This window comes from Mya arenaria, chromosome 1 (assembly GCF_026914265.1).
Source record: "Mya arenaria isolate MELC-2E11 chromosome 1, ASM2691426v1".
NCBI classification, from domain to species: domain Eukaryota; kingdom Metazoa; phylum Mollusca; class Bivalvia; order Myida; family Myidae; genus Mya; species Mya arenaria.
Window position 1 is genome coordinate 14,769,291 of NC_069122.1, and position 18,650 is coordinate 14,787,940.

The 18,650-nt window shown below is 35.4% G+C and overlaps 1 protein-coding gene across 2 annotated transcripts in view; it reads right to left on the reverse strand.

The window, feature by feature from the left end:
* Positions 1 to 18,650, reverse strand: part of LOC128231602 (mucin-16-like) — a 154,468-nt gene that overhangs the window by 103,459 nt on the left and 32,359 nt on the right. For both annotated transcript variants that reach the window (XM_052944633.1, XM_052944639.1), the window contains 13 exons: positions 18,136 to 18,230; positions 17,458 to 17,507; positions 16,502 to 16,621; positions 15,100 to 15,327; positions 14,581 to 14,783; positions 13,725 to 13,870; positions 10,856 to 10,965; positions 9,739 to 9,888; positions 8,832 to 8,928; positions 6,420 to 6,571; positions 5,928 to 6,041; positions 2,884 to 3,778; positions 947 to 1,109 (listed from right to left, as the gene is read on the reverse strand). In XM_052944633.1, coding sequence (XP_052800593.1) covers positions 947 to 1,109; positions 2,884 to 3,778; positions 5,928 to 6,041; positions 6,420 to 6,571; positions 8,832 to 8,928; positions 9,739 to 9,888; positions 10,856 to 10,965; positions 13,725 to 13,870; positions 14,581 to 14,783; positions 15,100 to 15,327; positions 16,502 to 16,621; positions 17,458 to 17,507; positions 18,136 to 18,230 — 2,523 coding nt within the window. The remainder of the gene's footprint in view (positions 1 to 946; positions 1,110 to 2,883; positions 3,779 to 5,927; positions 6,042 to 6,419; positions 6,572 to 8,831; positions 8,929 to 9,738; positions 9,889 to 10,855; positions 10,966 to 13,724; positions 13,871 to 14,580; positions 14,784 to 15,099; positions 15,328 to 16,501; positions 16,622 to 17,457; positions 17,508 to 18,135; positions 18,231 to 18,650) is intronic.

Genomic DNA, 18,650 nt, shown 5'->3' on the forward strand with positions numbered 1-18,650 from the left:
TTTCTTATAATACAACATTTAAAAACAAAAGGGCAGTCTATGCTGCTTAAAGAGCCCTGTCTTCGTCTTATTAAAGAAGTTTCATAAAGGGACTTCGTCAAACCTGTTTCCAAAATAATGTTTTGACAGTGCTCCGTCAGACGTCACTATTTTGAAAAGGTTTGTCGAAGTGTTTAAAAAAACTAAACTCTCAATCAACCTCTGTTGAAAGACCGAAGGCAGGGCTCTGTAAGCGGCGTAGACTGCGCTATGTTTAATTTAAAATGTTGAAAAAAAGTGAAGTTATTTTTGTTTAAAGTCTTCATTTGAAGCAAAATATTGCCTTCCGACATTTACGACGCAATTTACCACGTGGTATACACACACAGGTACCGTTAAGTTATAAGGTTTTGGCATCATAACAAATATTCAATCCGTGAAAATTGCTTATAAAAATTGCCTTACTCATTCACGGATCGTGTTAAAAGTGCATGTACAGTTGAAACTCACTGTGTCGATTTCGTGGGGACTTCGGGAAATACTTCGACATAACGAACATTGGTATAACCGAAATACATAAGTGAATTACTAAACCAAAAAAAAATCGACATAACCAGAACATCGAACTAACAGGGTTCGACATATCGAGTTTCGACTGTAAAATCAACCTCGGATGTATGTGGACGCTTTAAAATATCAGAATTCTTTATGTGTAATTAAGCTGCAAGTAGATCGTGTATTAATTTAAATTTAGTAATTAAGCCTTAATACATAATTACTCGTTCACTAAATTGCGTTACTGTAAATCAATTTGAACTGCGTACAACAAATACACGTTAAAACACTATAAACAAAATATTATAATTATTAATTTTTCGAACTACTTTTACTAATGCACCAGCACAAATCCGCGGCTCGTCGTGTGACGGAGATTGCCGAAGTGTTCCGATAGGTAATACAATATTACCTGTTCGAATAATGTAACACCGTCTTGAACGAACTCCACATTGTATCCAGTAATATGTGAATAGTATCCGAGGCTAATACTTCCAACGCGCTTGGGAGTGTCGAATCTTATCTTGAAGGTTCTACTCGGTGCGCTAAATCCATACGGCTCCTCCGAAGTTGGTCTAAAATGTGAAAGATATTTTCAAATACACAAAAACCATTACGTAGGTCTTAAACTACTGCCAACGAAAAAATCACTAGCGTTTTAAGGATTTGAATGGTGGCAGTGTAGTGTGTTCAGGAAGAAAACGATCAAGTATACCTTCTATGTCGATTTCGGAAAAAAAGTAATTAATTACGCTCAATGTGTTCCTTTTCGGACTTGAATTGTTAAGAAACCCCTTGCCAACATTATAAACGAGGTAAGTTTCGGTTCTGAGGGAGGGGCGCGTGTCAAAAGGTTGTGCCCCTAAGTTATGCCCCCTCTATCGTCAATTCGTAGATTCGCACCTGTATACTTTCACAAAACAATTTGCAAAATCTGCACTGACACTCTGTTTTTAAAAGTTCAAGGAAGCATCAAAGCGACATGGTGATTTTAAAACCGATGTCAAACCTGTTGAACATGTAGACTGTGAATGCTCTAGTTTGAGATTACTCCGCGAAATTTCAATATCACTCAAAAAATCATCGAAAATCCCTTAAGCAGACGACAGCTGCAAAAACTCAACTTAACAATTTAACCAGCCCAACTGCGTTCATACCCCCGATAAAGACACAAATAGTTCATGATTTCTTTCCAGTGACGAAAACAACCGGCTTATTTTAATTCAATCATTAATGAAGTTATTTAAAAGCTCATGCATGCAAACTGACTAGTATATAGGCAGTGGATAGGCATTTCGCGCTGAACACTAAGAATGTAAGCATTTATTGTTGGTCTTTTTAACAATAAGTTGGCGCTGGGCAGCAACCGGTCTGTCGTCTAAATTGTTTTAAACCATTACATCCAGCATATGCAGGAGTCAACATTGTTCGTGTAACATGGGCCAATATTGAAGACTGTGAAATTCTAGTATAATAATATGTTCCTAAAAACTGACATTGTCAAACTCGTTTAACATGTGGACACTGAATGTTGAGGATGTTATAGTTAGTGTTTATTAAATGACCACTTTACAATTAAGTCGGCAGGCCAGTTGCAGTCCAGTGAAAACTTATTGTTAAAAAGACCAACAATAATTGCTAATTTTCTCAGTGTTCAGCGCGAATTTGCTATCAAATGCCTCTATACTAGTCAGTTTGCGTGCATGAGCTTCTAAATAACCTCATAAATGATCGCATTTGAATTTAGTGACTGTTTATGTTACTGGCAAGAAATAATGAACTATTGGTGTTAATAAAATGCATTGATATTGAACTGCATGATTGATGTCATCATCTGAGTATGAGTGCAAACATTGGCTGGTTAATTGTTAAGTCTTTAAGAACATAATGATTATAGTTAAATTAATTTATTAAGTCTGACTCTAAAGCTAAGACACAAGACGGTAGTAAATATTTGCTTCTGATAAAACCCTTAAAGATGCACTCTTTCTCCCAATTAACTTTACCACAATATAATTGTTTTAATATACCAAAAAGATGAATAAATATCGTATACAAAGATTCTTATGAAGGATACCAAGTTTAATTTGAAAGAAATGTGCAGAAAACACAGTATTTCTATCTTATGAAACGATAGAAGATCAAAGTAAACCTTTTAACATTCACCAATCATTTTTTTTAAATGCGTTTTTAGCTATTAATTATACAGTCACTATCTTGTTATCAGTAATTGATATTTTCCATAAATGCATTATTTAGTATGTTGTTCAAGATTCATCACTCAAAATGTATATTTGTTATACATGTGTATGTATTGATTTTAAATAAGTGTGATACTTTAAACGTTACCGAAGCTTATCTTTTGTCGCCGGCGATTCATCGGGACTTCCCTGCACGACAATATTGTTAGTCGGTATCAACGATGGATTGCCCATTCCATCTATATCGACGCATGGCGCAACTGTACTAGTCGTTGTGGTTGGAGTAGAAGTTGAAGTAGAACTAGGAGTTGAAGTCGAGCTCGATGTTGTTGTCGGATATGACGTTGTTGTTGGGCTGGACGTTGAAGTTGGGCTGGACGTGGTTGTCGGGCTGGACGTTGTAGTCGGGCTGGACGTTGTAGTCGGGCTGGACGTTGTAGTCGGGCTGGATGTTGTTGTCGGGCTGGACGTTGTAGTCGGGCTGGACGTTGTAGTCGGACTGGACGTGGTTGTCGGGCTTGACGTGGTAGTCGGGCTGGACGTTGTAGTCGGGCTGGACGTGGTTGTCGGGCTGGACGTGGTAGTCGGGCTGGACGTTGTAGTCGGGCTGGACGTGGTTGTCGGGCTGGACGTTGTAGTCGGGCTGGACGTTGTTGATGGGCTGGACATTGTTGTCGGGCTAGACGTTGTAGTCGGGCTGGACGTTGTAGTCGGGCTGGACGTTGTAGTCGGGCTGGACGTTGTAGTTGGGCTGGACGTTGTAGTCGGGCTGGACGTGGTAGTCGGGCTGGACGTGGTAGTCGGACTCGACGTTGTTGTTGGGCTGGACGTTGACGTCGGGCTTGATGTTGTTGTCGGACTGAGCGTTGTGGTCGGGCTAGAAGTTGTAGTTTGATACGTTGTTGTAGAAGATGTAGTAGTGGTGGTACAATTTTCCTCATCTGAGTGGTCGTATATACCACAGTCGTGGTCGTCATCGCAAACATGTTCTTTCGAGATACACTTTTTATTCTTGCACTGGAATTCTTGCTCTGTACAGTTTGCTGTAATCAGTAAAAAAAGGGGTAAATAGACCACATCCCTAGCCACAAGCGGCCTATTATTCTAAATTTTGATTTGAAATTTAAACTATAGAGAATGAAAAAAGTAGCGCTAAAATAGCGTCACCAATTAGAGAATTATGGGAAAAGAGTGACGTCAAGACTCGGACTTCAGACTATTCGGACTTGAGACTGTTCGTACCTAAAACTGATCGGACTTCAGACTATTCGGACTTCAGACTCTTCGGACTTAAGACTCTTCGGACTTGAGTCTCTTCGGACTTGAGTCTCTTCGGACTTTAGACTGTTCGTAATCATGGCCCAAAAATGTGAAATTCAGAATGAAGACCATTTTTTATATTTCAAATGCTGGTACAAGAGCAGCGAGTTTTTGATTTACTAAACACGTTCAAAATAAGCTGGTTTTACTTTTATAACAGATTATTTTTTTTATTTTTAACGTTTAGAAATTCTAGACTTTGCTTCTGAGACCGTATGCAATATGGAACTTAAGTTAATCTTAGATTCATAAATAATCTTAGATTCATAAATCATTGACATCATTTACTCTATTGGTCAGTTGAACATTACAAGTAATCCAATTAGCTACATCGATCTTTGATCCGATTAAGTTACATATTAAATACGAGCCCTGCGGCCGTATTCAGTTTAAGTTTAGAAACTAAGTGCTTTGTATATTTAGCTGACCAATAGGCCAAATGAAATCACTGAGGCATGTCTTCGGATAAGGTTAAGAGGAAAATTGAATACTGGCCAAGGACGTTAATGAACATGGTTCGAAACCAAGAATTTAGATCGTTTCTTCACATTGGTGTAGAAAAAAAAATACATATTACAACCTACAGTTTCAGTCAAAGAAATTGCAGATAGGCAGTCATAAAGTACATCAAGTTTCAAGTTGCGCGGGTTTTCAAAAGTCCGCCTACTTTCACTCATCTGATAACTCCCTGTGTTAGATTTTGCGTAGCTAATGTGTCAGTCGACAAGGTTGTATTGCAAGTCAGTTAAATGACCTGAATTAAAATCTTTATGATTAAGAAAGGCTCGCTCGCTACGCTCAGTCCACACATTCCTTATCATTAAGATTTACTTCATGTCATCTAGCTGTTACATAATTTTATAGTCATGTCTAGCGCCTCATAACAAAAACAGTCCAAATGACAACACAGACACAGTTTATCAATAAAGTGTTTATCATACAGGTAGAAGAGTATTATAGGGCTCTCCGTTTTGATCTGGGAGGTTGTGTTCATTCTCGTTCACTAGAGTGATAATGCTATGCGTAACACAGATTTATCATTATCAAACCTCTGATAAATGAGAATGGATGTACTCGACTCAAGCATTTGGAACTCGTCGGCCATTTCTATCGAAAACAACCTCGGATGTATGCCGGTACATCAGTTGAAGTAGTTCGTATTTTTTTTAATCTATCATTAATTAAATGTAGTGTTTTAGAGTTGTATTTATTGATCTAAGTTTAAATTGATTGCCAGTTAAGTGTAGTACTGCAAACATAATAAAGATTCCCAAGAGTTAAGTTATAAAGTTTAACTGCTAAATAAAATGACTACGCGATCTACTTGCAGCGGACTTAAACGTTTGAGGTTGTTTTCGATAAAAATGACCGAGGAGCTCCGAATGCGACTCGAGAGGATGTTTGCAGATTCTGTTATCAGCAAAATTCCACGAGGGTCGAATGCGACATTCCGGATCAAAACACCGTACTTATAAACCTTTAATTATATACATAACTGGTTAAATCACTTAAATGTTTGCATAATACGTGTAATTTTATTGACGCACTATTTTTATGACGTCATAATAACATCGCGCAATGATTTATTCAACATGTGACGTCAGCAAGGTGGAGTGTATTGCGTGTGGATTTATGATGGGTATATAATGAAATTATATAAATGAACCGCGACCCGCAGGTTAGTCTTAGAGAAGAGTTTTGAGCAAAACAGTAAATGTATTACATAGAGGAAATATTACCTCAAAAGTACCCAAAATCGCAAAAAAACTTCGCGATATTAAAAACACTTAACGAATACGTAATTTTGTATGCACTAATTATTTCTGTTAATGTGGGGGTTAAAAAAAAATAGATATAAAAAAAAACACTTACTGCAATTTTTTTCGTCACTTCCGTCCTTACAGTCATAATCCTCGTCACACACATATACCTTGGAAATACACGTGCCGTCGTTGCATTTAAAATCATTTGGGTTACACGTGGTCACTGGAAGTAATTGATAGCTGTTGGGTATAACGATAAATAACGCCCATTCTATTTAAAGGGTCGAATATAGGAAGAAATGTAATACATTCTATTGAACTGAATGGATAAGGAAATGAATGCAATACATTCGGTCGAACTGAATTAATGATAATATGAATGCAATACATTTGATTGAACTGAATCAATGAGGAAATGAATGCAATACATTCGATTGAACTGAATCAATGAGGAAATGAATGCAATACATTCGATTGAACTGAATGAATGAGGAAATGAATGCAATACATTCGATCGAACTGAATTAATGAGGAAATGAATGCAGTACATTCGATCGAACTGAATTAATGATAATATGAATGCAGTAATTTTTTAGAATACCGCAATTTTCTTCATCGCTTGCGTCCAAACAGTCCACGACGCCGTTACATTTTTTAGTCCCGTTCACACATTGGCCATCTTTGCATTGGTACTCGTTGTCGTTGCAGAAACACGTTGCTCCCTCGCAGATTAATGAACCGTTTGTACACACACTTGACAGAGAAAGAGAGTTTTATATGATAATTTTATATTTTGAAACAAACAAAAAAACATTCGTCGCAATGTTAAAGTGTTGTTCATCGTCAGCGCTACATAAAAAAGATATTCCAATGTTTCAAACATGCATGAAGCAGGGGAGACAACTCTCCTGCCCATGAATTCACATGTTACTATTGAATAATCTTGTCTCCACAGGCGAGTGGTCAAAGTTGCTGTTTTGAAATTTGACGGACCGAATTCAATTCGAGCTTTCGAACGGTATGTAGTGATTACTTAATATGGACGATATGTAATAAAGTAATAAATATGTACGATATGTAAAAAAAGTACTTAATACGAACGATATGTAAAAAGTACGCAAAATGAAGCATATGTAAAAAGTACTTAATATGTACAGTATGTAAAGAGTACTTTATATGAACTATATTCAAAAAGTTCTTAATATGTACGATATATAAAAACTACTTAATATGTACGATATGTTCAAAGAACTTAAAACGTACGATATATAAAAAGTACTCAATATGTACGATATATAGAAATAACTGTTTATAAACGATATGTAAAATGTTCGTCAAATGTACGATATTTAAAAAGTTCTTAATATGTACGATATGTTAAAGTAATTTAAATGAAAAATGTGTAAAAAAAAGTACGTCAAATGTAACATATGTAAAAAGTACTTAGTATGTACGATATGTAAAAGTACTTTATATGTACGATATGTAAAAGTACTTTATATGTACGATATGTAAAAGTACTTTATATGTACGATATGTAAATGTACTTAGTATGTACGATATGTCAAAGTACTTTATATGTACGATATGTAAAAGTACTTTATATGTACGATATGTAAAAGTACTTTATATGTACGATATGTAAAAGTACTTTATATGTACGATATGTAAAAGTACTTTATATGTACGATATGTAAAAGTACTTTATATGTACGATGTGTAAAAAGTACCCAATATGTACAATAAATATAAAGTGTACTTATATATATTTTCTCAACTAAATCTACCTACGTAAGATGTCTAACGTAAAAACAATATTATGAAAAATATTGAAAGAATACTTATGTACAATATGTTTAAAGTACATTATTATATGCAGTACAGTGAAAACTCGCTATGTGGAATAAGTTGGGACCTCGCGAAATTATTCGAGATAACGAAAATTCGATATAACCGAAATATAAAATAATGTCTTACTAAAACCAGCGTGTTTGAAGAAAGGTTCGACATAACCAAAATTACGGGATAACAGAATACGACAAAGCCATTCGGAGCTCCTCGGCCATTATTATCGAAAACAACCTCGGATGTTAATGGACAGTTAACATACTCAGAAATCGGTATGTTTAAGACCGCTGCAAGTAGATCGCGTATTACTCATCAACACAATTTATCATTAATTATTATAATATATGTGTGAGTCAAACATTTGTCTAATTTCTTTCGCTTTCGTCTCAATTAGACAACATGAAATTGGCACATTTTCTTTGAGAAAAAAAATAAAAAATAATAATAATTTTTTATCACAGATCATATTATTATTTCCATATCACTGTCTAATCATTTTCGCTTTTGGCTGAATTAGGCATTAGGCTATCGGCATTAAAAACAATCCTAATTTTATAAAATCATAATTTGCACTTGAGTTATTCCATATGTAGTAATAATGGCAACACAAATTAACTATCGCAATTATTTCCCTTTAATCTATATTGTATTGTTAAATCATAAGTACTTGTACATACATGTATATATATTTACTTATAGACATTGGAATTATATTATCATTGTCTTATAAATCACATGTAATTAAGCCATTCAGCTATGCTCCATGTATATATGTACATACTCGATCACACTTATAAATATGTCTATGTATATGTATTATGTAATGTCATGTTCAATCTTTTCTTCAAAGGAGGAAATAAAGAATTATCTATCTATCAATCTAATTTAATTTAGCAGTTAAACTTAATTACTTAACTCTTGGGAATCTTAATTATGTTTGCAATAATACACTTCACTGGAAATCGATTTATACTTAGATCAATAAATACAAGTTTAAACACTACATTTAATAAATGATATAATTCAAAAAATTACGAACTACTTCAACTAATGTACCGGCATACATCCGAGGTTGTTTTCAATAAAAATGGCCGAGGAGTTCCGAATGACGACAATGTGAGTTTCGACTGTGTATGTAAAAGGAATTGATATGTTTAAGCATTACCATTTCTGACAGTCTTTTTCAATTACAGTGTCTGGCGGGTACATCTTGCCATCTGTGTCGTAACATGGACAAGTGGATACTGGGACACACTTGTCTCCTGAAAAATAAAACCTTTGCTCTAGATTCCAAGGAAAAAATGTTTTACAGCCAAAAATGTACTCGAGTATAATTCATTGTTTTTCAACAATTCTTCATGTATATATTTTTGGCTCTTGATTTTTGTTTTGCTTTGGAATATTGACAAAATCAACACATGAGAAAAGAAAAGTTTTTGAAAAGTATTAAACAAGCAAGATTTTGAACCATACTATGCTTTTATGTGGTAAAATGAGTTGAAATTGAAATTGAGAATATGAATGAAATTTATGACGAATTTAAATCCTTAAAAATATCACAAGTATAGAAGTACGCTCTGGCATTTAATATCTGACTTTATTATTGAGATTTATAACGATTTTGTATCCTTAAAAATACAGAAATATAGACGTACGATCAGAAATTAAATTTCTGTTGTTGTTTTTTAAATTAAATTTATGACGATTTTGCATTCTTAAAAATGACAAAAGTATTGCTGTACGATCATATATTTAATTTCAGCTTTTATTAATGAATTTTATGACAAATTTACATCCATAAAGTATATCTGTATGCTTATACATTTAATATCTGCCTGTATTTATGAAATTTATGACGAGTTTGAATACTTAAAAATGACAGCTGGGCCAGCATTCAACATTGATCTTATCGTTATCCTTAGATATGCATCAGTGATTCCATTCAGCCTTTTGGTCAGCTAAATATACAGGCCAATCAAAACACTTAGATTATAATTATAAATTTAAGTTTAAGTTCAAGTTGATTATTAGAAATGGCCACTGTACCCCCACCCTCTTCGCCCTGTACTTACTGTCTCGGACAGTTCCTGGTGGACAGAAGCACCCTTCGTTACATTTGATCTGGTTGCAATATTCTGGCTTGTCTTGGTCGATGTTTTTACACGTTTGCGGACATGGATCCCCACAGGCCTCGTACACAAGATGGTTGTCGCACTGCATGGCTGTAATATACACCATTTAAATCAACCACTAACCACCAAATAAAGTAATGTAAGATATACTGCCTTTGTAAGACAATAATGCATATATAGCATTGGACGAAATTACGTTAATTGCAGAAAAGCATTTGATATGTCAAGTTCAGTTATTTCTTCTTCAACTTTTTGTTTTGTTGTCAAGTAAGATGGGTTTTTAAAAAAAAATAGCTTTGCGCTTAACAATACTTTTAAAAACCATACTTAATTTCACTGAAATTCATTTTCCATGCTTCATATAATCTTGTAAGCTCTTTAATTTCCAGCATAGCTCTAACTTACAAAAATGTATATGTTAAAGCTACACTCTCACAGATTCACCGTTTGGAGAACTGTTTATGTTTTGTCTTGGAATGACCCATTTATGCATAAAGATCTGAAAACCAGCTGACAAAAGATCAGATCGCAGTTTTTCAATTTTCCGTTCGAAAATTTATTATTTATGGCTAAAGCGTTACTTAACAAGAGGGCCGTGGTGGCCTTAAAACGCTCACTTAAGCAAAGGGCCATAACTCTGTGATAAAGCATTACTATAAATGTTGCAATTAAAACATATATTTACTGATGACGATGCCTTGTTTTATATTTGTAAAGGGTCATGTAATGAAGCTACCTGTAAAGTTTCATTGAATTTGGCCTGGTAGTTTCAGAGATTTTTTAAAGCAAAACAGTAAGTCGGCCATTTTGTTGTTGTTGATCAATCTCAATGCCTTGTTGTATTTTTGTAGAGGGTCACTCAAGCAAGCTTCCTGTAAAGTTTCAGTAAATTTGGCCTGGTAGGTTCAGAGGAGATGTGTTTTATAGCAAAACAGGAAGTTGGACAGATTGTGGTTGTTGTCGATCAATCGTGACCCCTTGTTGTATTTTTGTAGAAGGTTACCTAAGGTTACTTACACTTTAAGAAAAATGCATAAATTGTATACAAACTACATACGGCAAAGCCACTTTGTCCGCCATTTGATGTAGACACCGAGTCCGTTACAATAATCCGCGAAGTTGGATATAGCCGTGCACAAACATTCGCAGTCGCCCCCTTGGTCACAACTGTAAACACACACAAAGTCAATTGCAAGCAGTTAAAACGTTAAAGGGGCACAGTATAGATTAAAGGGGCACACCATAAGTTTAAGGGGCACCATATAAGTTATAGGACACACTAAAGGTTACAGCGCTATAATGAATGTTAAAGGGGCACAGGATAGTTAAATGGCCATTATAAGGTTAAAGGGGCACCGTATAGGTTAAATGACCATTATAAAGGTTTAAGGAGCACCGTATAGGTTAAATGGCCATTATAAAGGTTAAAGGGGCACCTTATAGGTTAAATGGCCATTATAAAGGTTAAAGGGGCACCTTATAGGCTAAATGGCCATTATAAAGGTTTAAGGGGCACCTTATAGGTTAAATGGTCATTATAAAGGTTAAAGGGGCACCGTATAGGTTAAATGGCCATTATAAAGGTTAAAGGGGCACAGGATATGTTAAATGGCCATTATAAGGTTAAAGGGGCACAGGATATGTTAAATGGCCATTATAAGGTTAAAGGGGCACACGATAGGTTAAATGGCCATTATAAGGTTAAAGGGACACAATATAGGTTAAATTGTCTTTATTAAGGTTAAAGGGGCACCGTATAGGTTAAATGGGCATTATAAGGTTAAAAGGGCACCGTGTAGGTTAAATGGGCATTATAAATGTTAAAGGGGCACCGTATAGGTTAAATGGCCATTATAAAGGTTAAAGGGGCACAACATAGATTAAATGACCATTATCAAGGTTAAAGGGGCATCGAATAGGTAAAATGACCATTAAAAGGTTAAAGGGGCACAATATAGATTAAATGGTCTTTATTAAGGTTAAAGGGGCACCATAAAGGTTAAATGGCCATTATAAGGTTAAAGGGGCACAAGATAGGTTAAATGGACATTATAAAGGTTAAAGGGGCACAAGATAGATTAAATGGTCTTTATTTAGGTTAAAGGGGCACCATAAAGGTTAAATGGCCATTATAAAGGTTAAAGGGGCACCGTATAGGTTAAAGGGCCATTATAAAGGTTAAAGGGGCACCGTATAGCTTAAAGGACCATTATAAGGTTAAAGAGGCACAAGCTAGGTTAAATGGTCTTTATTAAGGTTAAAGGGGCACCATATAGGTTAAAGGACCATTATAAAGGTTAAAGGGGCACCGTATAGGTTAAAGGACCATTATAAAGGTTAAAGGGGTACCATATAGTTTAAATGGGCACACTCTAGTAGGTTAAAGGGTCACTTTTAAGGGGCATAATATAGGTTAAAGGGGAACAATAAAGATAAATGGGACACAACATAGGTTAATGCTAAAACATGTTGTAGGTATAGTTGTTTTAAATGCATCTGTATGTTCATCAACATTTGACAGTAATAATAAAACCAATCAATATGATTTATAGCAATCTAGAAAAGTAAGAATATCATATAATTGAGGACAAGGAAGTCCTTTCACGAAAGTTAAAACTATATTTTTTAATTACTGCCTAAGCCTTTAGTTATATCGAGGGGTGAATGCGGAAAGGGACTAAGTGACATTAAATAAGGAAGAAGATAGAACCTTTTCGCTTCCATCCCTCGATATGTTGTAAACTAATCATAGATAAATACTGCGGGAATTTTAGCTTCTAAAATATTTGAATCAGAATGTGTAATGCACTCGAGCTATTGTAATCATAGAGAAAAAAACAACGCCGTCGTACAGCGAACTCTTGTGTGGTCAATCGGGACACCTCGGCCATTTTCCATCGAAAACAACTTCGAATGTACGCTGTTGCATTAGTAATTCGCATATTTAATATTAATATTAATTATAAACGTTATGTTCTAACGTGTCATTTGTATTAATACGTTCAAATTTATTCCCAGTCAACTTTATTATTGCATAAATAATTAAGAGTCCTTAAGGAGAAGTCCTTTATTTTCGTGGTTTGTAAACTGTAGTTTTTACAAGGACGGAAAGGAGGAATTAAAGTGTGGCATATCATTCGGGGTGTTAAAAGTAAGACACTTTCAGCTAAAACCCTTTATCAAATGTTGATATTTGCTCAAAAATTGTCTTTGAATGCCACAATCATGAAAAACGTTAGTAATGTCATTCAGTTAACGGTTGTAGCGTTATTGATTGGTGAAAGTTATTATCACGTGATGTTTCCAATATATTCGATAAAGGTTAAAATATTCGTCAGCTATTGAAATAGTCATAATGGCGGAGTGGTTAAGACGCCAGTTTCCTTTTTCTCTTGACGGAGTCGCCGTGGGTTTGCCCACTTCTACCAGATTTTTTTTTTACTTTTACTGCATTTTGTATAGCAAAGTACTCAGCGAGTAAAATAATTATAAAAAAGATGTTCAAATGCATTCGAATGCATTACCGGTAAAACTCATTTTTGGTCCAAAAACATTGAAATTACCACGCCATCTACAAGAAGCGTTGGAAAATGTAAAGATTTCTGACATTGTAAACCATTCATATTCATCCGAGGTTGTTTTCGATCGAAATTGGCCGAGGTGCTCCGATTGCTTGTGGGGTATAGCAGAAGGTGCTTCACAAACTGAACACTACTAGTTTATTTCAGTCCGATTCTGACGAAAGCTGGGCTTATAGAATCACTCTCGAATCCGTTTCCTGGGCAGAAACCAGTACTGTGTCTTTTTTGAGACGCCCCTTGGAATGTAGTCCTGGTTGGGATCGAACTCACAACCTTATGGGGGAGAGGCGGACACCTATACCAATAGACAACTGATCACTACATTTATGAAGAAATATATCTCACCCGCAAGCGTCAAATAAGCATTCTTTGTAGTACGATTCGATTGTGGATGGCATCGATTGAGCAATACAACTAGCAAATTCTCCTTGTGGATTTCGGATCAACTCGCATTTCTCCTGTGCCCAATACTTCCTTATTGCTAGACCTCCCTGTAATAAAAACGAGGCGAAACGTTCAGTTTCTATGGAAACAATAAATGATTACAATGCCACTTTATGGTTACAGTAATCTGGGGTGGTATTTAATAGTTAATTTAATTTAATCTATATGGTCATTCATCATTGACTTTATTCAGTCTATTGGTCAGTTATTGATAACAAGAAATCCGATTAGCTACATCGTGCTTAGATCCAATTAACACCAATATTGAAGACCAGTCCAGATCAGCACTTATGAAAATCATATAGTAAAATAACACTGACTCCAAACACCAAACATGGAATTAAAGATGCACTTGTGTAGTAAACAATAAACAACAATTAAAAAAAGTTAACGTTTCATTTAAGTAATCTAACACTTACACTCATATATTTCTTTTAAACTAAAATTCATTTTATCGTTACCCATTGTTTGATTAGTAAATGATTGAACCCGCTCAGACTTGTTCCTTAAAAATCAATAATTACTAAGAAATTTTCTAATGTCATAATTTCAATTGGACAATTAAATATATGCGCTGTAATGAATACATCATAGAAAAGGACTTATACTACCAATCCTTTGTATACCAATGCCTAAGTTGAATATCCCTTATTATCACATTTTGGAATAACTAACGCATATAATGGATTAAAATAAAATATGATGAATTGAATTGAATTAAATTAAACTGAATTGAACTGAATTGAATTGAACTTACAGCACACGGCTCCGGTAAGACAGCATCGTGGGGAATCTCAGGACAGCTGCTCTGTTTTCGCCAACTGTTCACAAACTCGGACATGAGGGAGACACCACCCATACTGCTCTCGTAGTCGTTCTTACTGCTGCCGTCGTAGTTGCCGCACAGACCCTTGACACGACCCTTCCAGCGCTCGGACAGGTAAATGTACACTCGTGTTCCTGTGGTCATAAAATTTTAACTTAAGATGATCATTGGTTTCCAGACAAACACGCAAAAATTGGCTAATTCCACGACAAAAATAGAAAAAAAAGTTTATCAAAATGGTCAAACTGTGAGAGTGCAGCTTTAAAATTCATATGAAATATTATGAAAAAATAAGTTTATCAATAGGAGAAATTTATTGGTCAGTCCTAACTTATTAAAATCCACCTTATATCTTGGCAGATATAAAAATAACGTCATACTATAAAAATTCTTAACAAATCTTGTTTAAAATGTTTGAAAGCAAAATGTATGTCTTCGAATGTGCCATACCTTGATCGTATTTAACAGTGATGCCCAAATCAGGTGCGATAACCGTGATGAATTCGTTTCCTATTGTTTCTACGACCAAGCCTTTGGTATAGTACTGGTTGGAGGATATGCTGGTGGCCCCTATCTCCATGTCCCGTCCCCTCACTAGCTGTAGCGTCTGGTTGTTAATCGAAATCTTGACGGATTTGGTGCACGTGACACCGGTAGATCCACACGGCACGTTGGCAGCTGAATAACGCCAGAGGAAATTGCTCAGTTCATTCATGAAAAAGCTACATTATTATTAGGGGTGGACCCACGACTTGAGGTGTGCACCCTTTTCCCCCAGAGCCCCCACCAACAAGAAGGTACTGAATATAGCTAGGGGATTCGCGGTCCCCCCTTATGTTGGTTAGGCTAATTGTAATCTAAAACAATGTGATTTGGTGTAATTCGTGCCTAATTTCTTTACCATATTGACACAAAATGTTCATTCGGGCACTTTCTTTATTTTGAATTTTATTTTATAATTTTATTTTATTTTTATTTTTTTGTATTTATTTTTGGTGGGGGAGGGGCGCTTCCCAGGAGACGCTTGTACATGCATTTCGTATTTAATCCCGATTATATTTCACTAGTAAACTCTTATATCTTTAAATTAGCCCTTAGAATACGGAAATAAATTATGATGTTAATAGTTCAATATCTGAATGTTTCATTTAATTTGATTTTATCTCATTTAAAATGTTTTTACTAAACTGTCTGTTGTATAACGTAATGGGCAGTGTGTAAGTCGTTTATTATATTACGTTAATCTGGCATAGTCTAACTAGTTAATCAAATATTGTGATAGTGATCTACCCCGATATACATATTAGTTTACCGTTAGGCCAAATAGTCGTGGTGTGTACGCTGATTTATAATCGCACTCGGGCCTTGCCCATTCGGCGAGTGCTCCGTTATTAGATTGTTAGTCATTTTAGGTTTTTGGAGCATGGTGCATAGACAGAATGCAGCCCTGGTTAGAGCTACCCTGGTTCTTTAACGTACACCAGTGTATAGCACTGACACACGGGACCCCCATTTAACGTCCCTCCCGGAAGACGTTTAGTAAGTTTTAGTGATGCGACGGGGAATCGATCAGGCGACCCCTGGATTGATAGTCAAGTGTGTTACCACTAGACCACGGATCCGCCACAATAAGAGTGCACATGGACTTATATGCAACCTAAGTCAATATCTTGTGGTCATGCATCATTGACTTCATTCACACTATAGGTCAGTAACTTATAACACGAAATCCGATGAGCTACACAATTCTTAGATTTAAATAAGACAAATATTAAATACCAGGCAAGAACTCAATATACTAGTAGTCTTTATTGAAAAAAGTACGTGATTGTCAAATAAAAATGTCAGTTACCGGTAATTTCAAAAATTCCGTCCACGTCTTTCGCGAGGGTGTAGGAGCAGGTGCCCATGAACGAAAACGAGGATCCATCAAAGGTGTTGTAATGGGGATCGCCGGAGGCCCAACACATAGCTGAAATTATATCATAAATGACGTCACCACACTCAACACATAGCTGAAATTATATCATAAATGACGTCGCCACACCCAACACATAGCTGAAATTATATCATAAATGACGTCACCACATATATTATAAATATATATCTAGGGCATGTGACAATAATTTAATTATTAGTATGTTACCTATTTGCCATTTATTCTGTTATCACCGTGTCAGTAAATGTACATATATCACCTATACAAACCTCTTGCGATACGTCATGACGTCATAATAGGTCATGACGTTGTTAACATTTTACTCGCTTTCACTTGATTAAGTCTGAATAAAGTCATTACTCTGTGTGGAAGTAGAAGTTGGTCTTTATTTTTTATATTTATTAGTGGCGTAGTTACATATAGGCCTGGGCCTATACCTTTTTTGGAAAAATGACAAAATTTAAATAACCCAAAGATGCAATAAAAACTATTGTCAACATTCGGGTAAATACTGTTACCCTCGGCTTCGCCTCGGGTAACAGTATTTCCCTCATGTTGACAATATGTACTGTCACACTGGAAGCCATTCAATATTTATATAGTATCTACTCGACTACTTTAAAAACTCAAAAGTTTGTTTTATTTTAATCAAAGGTTGGTGTTTATTAAAACTACGTACAGGGTGTATTGCTTGATTTTATGGTAATCATTGCAAATGTAAGTGTGTGTAATGCACATATAAAAGACAACTCTTCGCCTAAATAGGTCACAAAAGTTGGACCACTTCAATCATGACCATTTTATCGTTCAGAAAATCAAGCGCGAATGTAAATATGTTGCGAAATTTTAATAAAGAATGAAAAACTTACCAGCGCAATCGAGTTCTTCTACCGTCACCCATGTTGTATTCATACATTCTCTGGAATATTTGATATAATATATATCGACCTTTGTGGCAAGCATACTGGGCTTCCGTTAAAGCTGCAGTTTCACAGATATACCATTTTTACAACTTTTTTTAGTTTTTGACTTGGAAAGAGCAGATTGTTGCGTAAATATCTGCAAGCCAATGATAAAGATTGCTGACAAAAAATCAGATTGTAGATTTTCATATTTTCGTTCGAAAATTAATGTTTTACGGCTAAAACCATTACTAACGGTTTACGAAAAATGCATAAAAACATCTTTTTTGAACTTAAATATAAAAATCGGCGATCTAATTTTTCGTCAGCAGTCGTAAATAACTGGTTTCCATGCATTTTCACAAAAGTTGCCTCGTTCCAAAACAAAAAAAATAAAAAAAAGTTGTCAAAACGTTCAATCTGTGAAAGTGCAGCTTAAAGATGTTTTTATAAGTACCGGCCAAGTAATTCTGTTTCAAACCTCGGTCCCATGTCGGAAAATAAGACATTGAGCTTATGTTTTTTGTTTACATATACCCGAATTTAAATAAAGATTATTGTATTTTGTATCTTGTATCTTTTCCAAGGTAAGAAACATCTTCGGAGACTTTTAATGAAATCGTATTAAGTAGAACTGCAACTTACATGCGCTTACACCCAGCCATCAGTCTGTAACCGTAAGGATAGTGCTGACCCGCGTAGACACACGGACATTCGCTGAACGGAAGGCACACGGTTCCCTGTAAAAACAGAACGATACCAAACATAACTAGATTATACCTAAAACGTACGCATACAGCCAATGAGATGGTCCAGCGGCTTCGCATAAGTACCATGCTTTATTGTTAAGAATTGTAGTTTGACAGACGTCACAAATTTGTCCCCCGCCTGCTGAACACACGTTCTAATCTAAGTCATTTAGAACATATTGGGTAAAAGTTTAAAAGTTAAAGCTGAACTCTCACAGATTGAACATCTTGACAACTTTTTATATTTTGTCTTGGAACGAGCCAATTTTTGCGACAATGCATGTACACCAGTCATTTAAGACTGCTGACAAAAATTAGATCGCAGATTTTTATATTTAAGTACAAAAATGATGTTTTACGCATTTTTCTTAAACCGTTAGTAAAGCTTTTAGCCATAAAACATTAATTTTC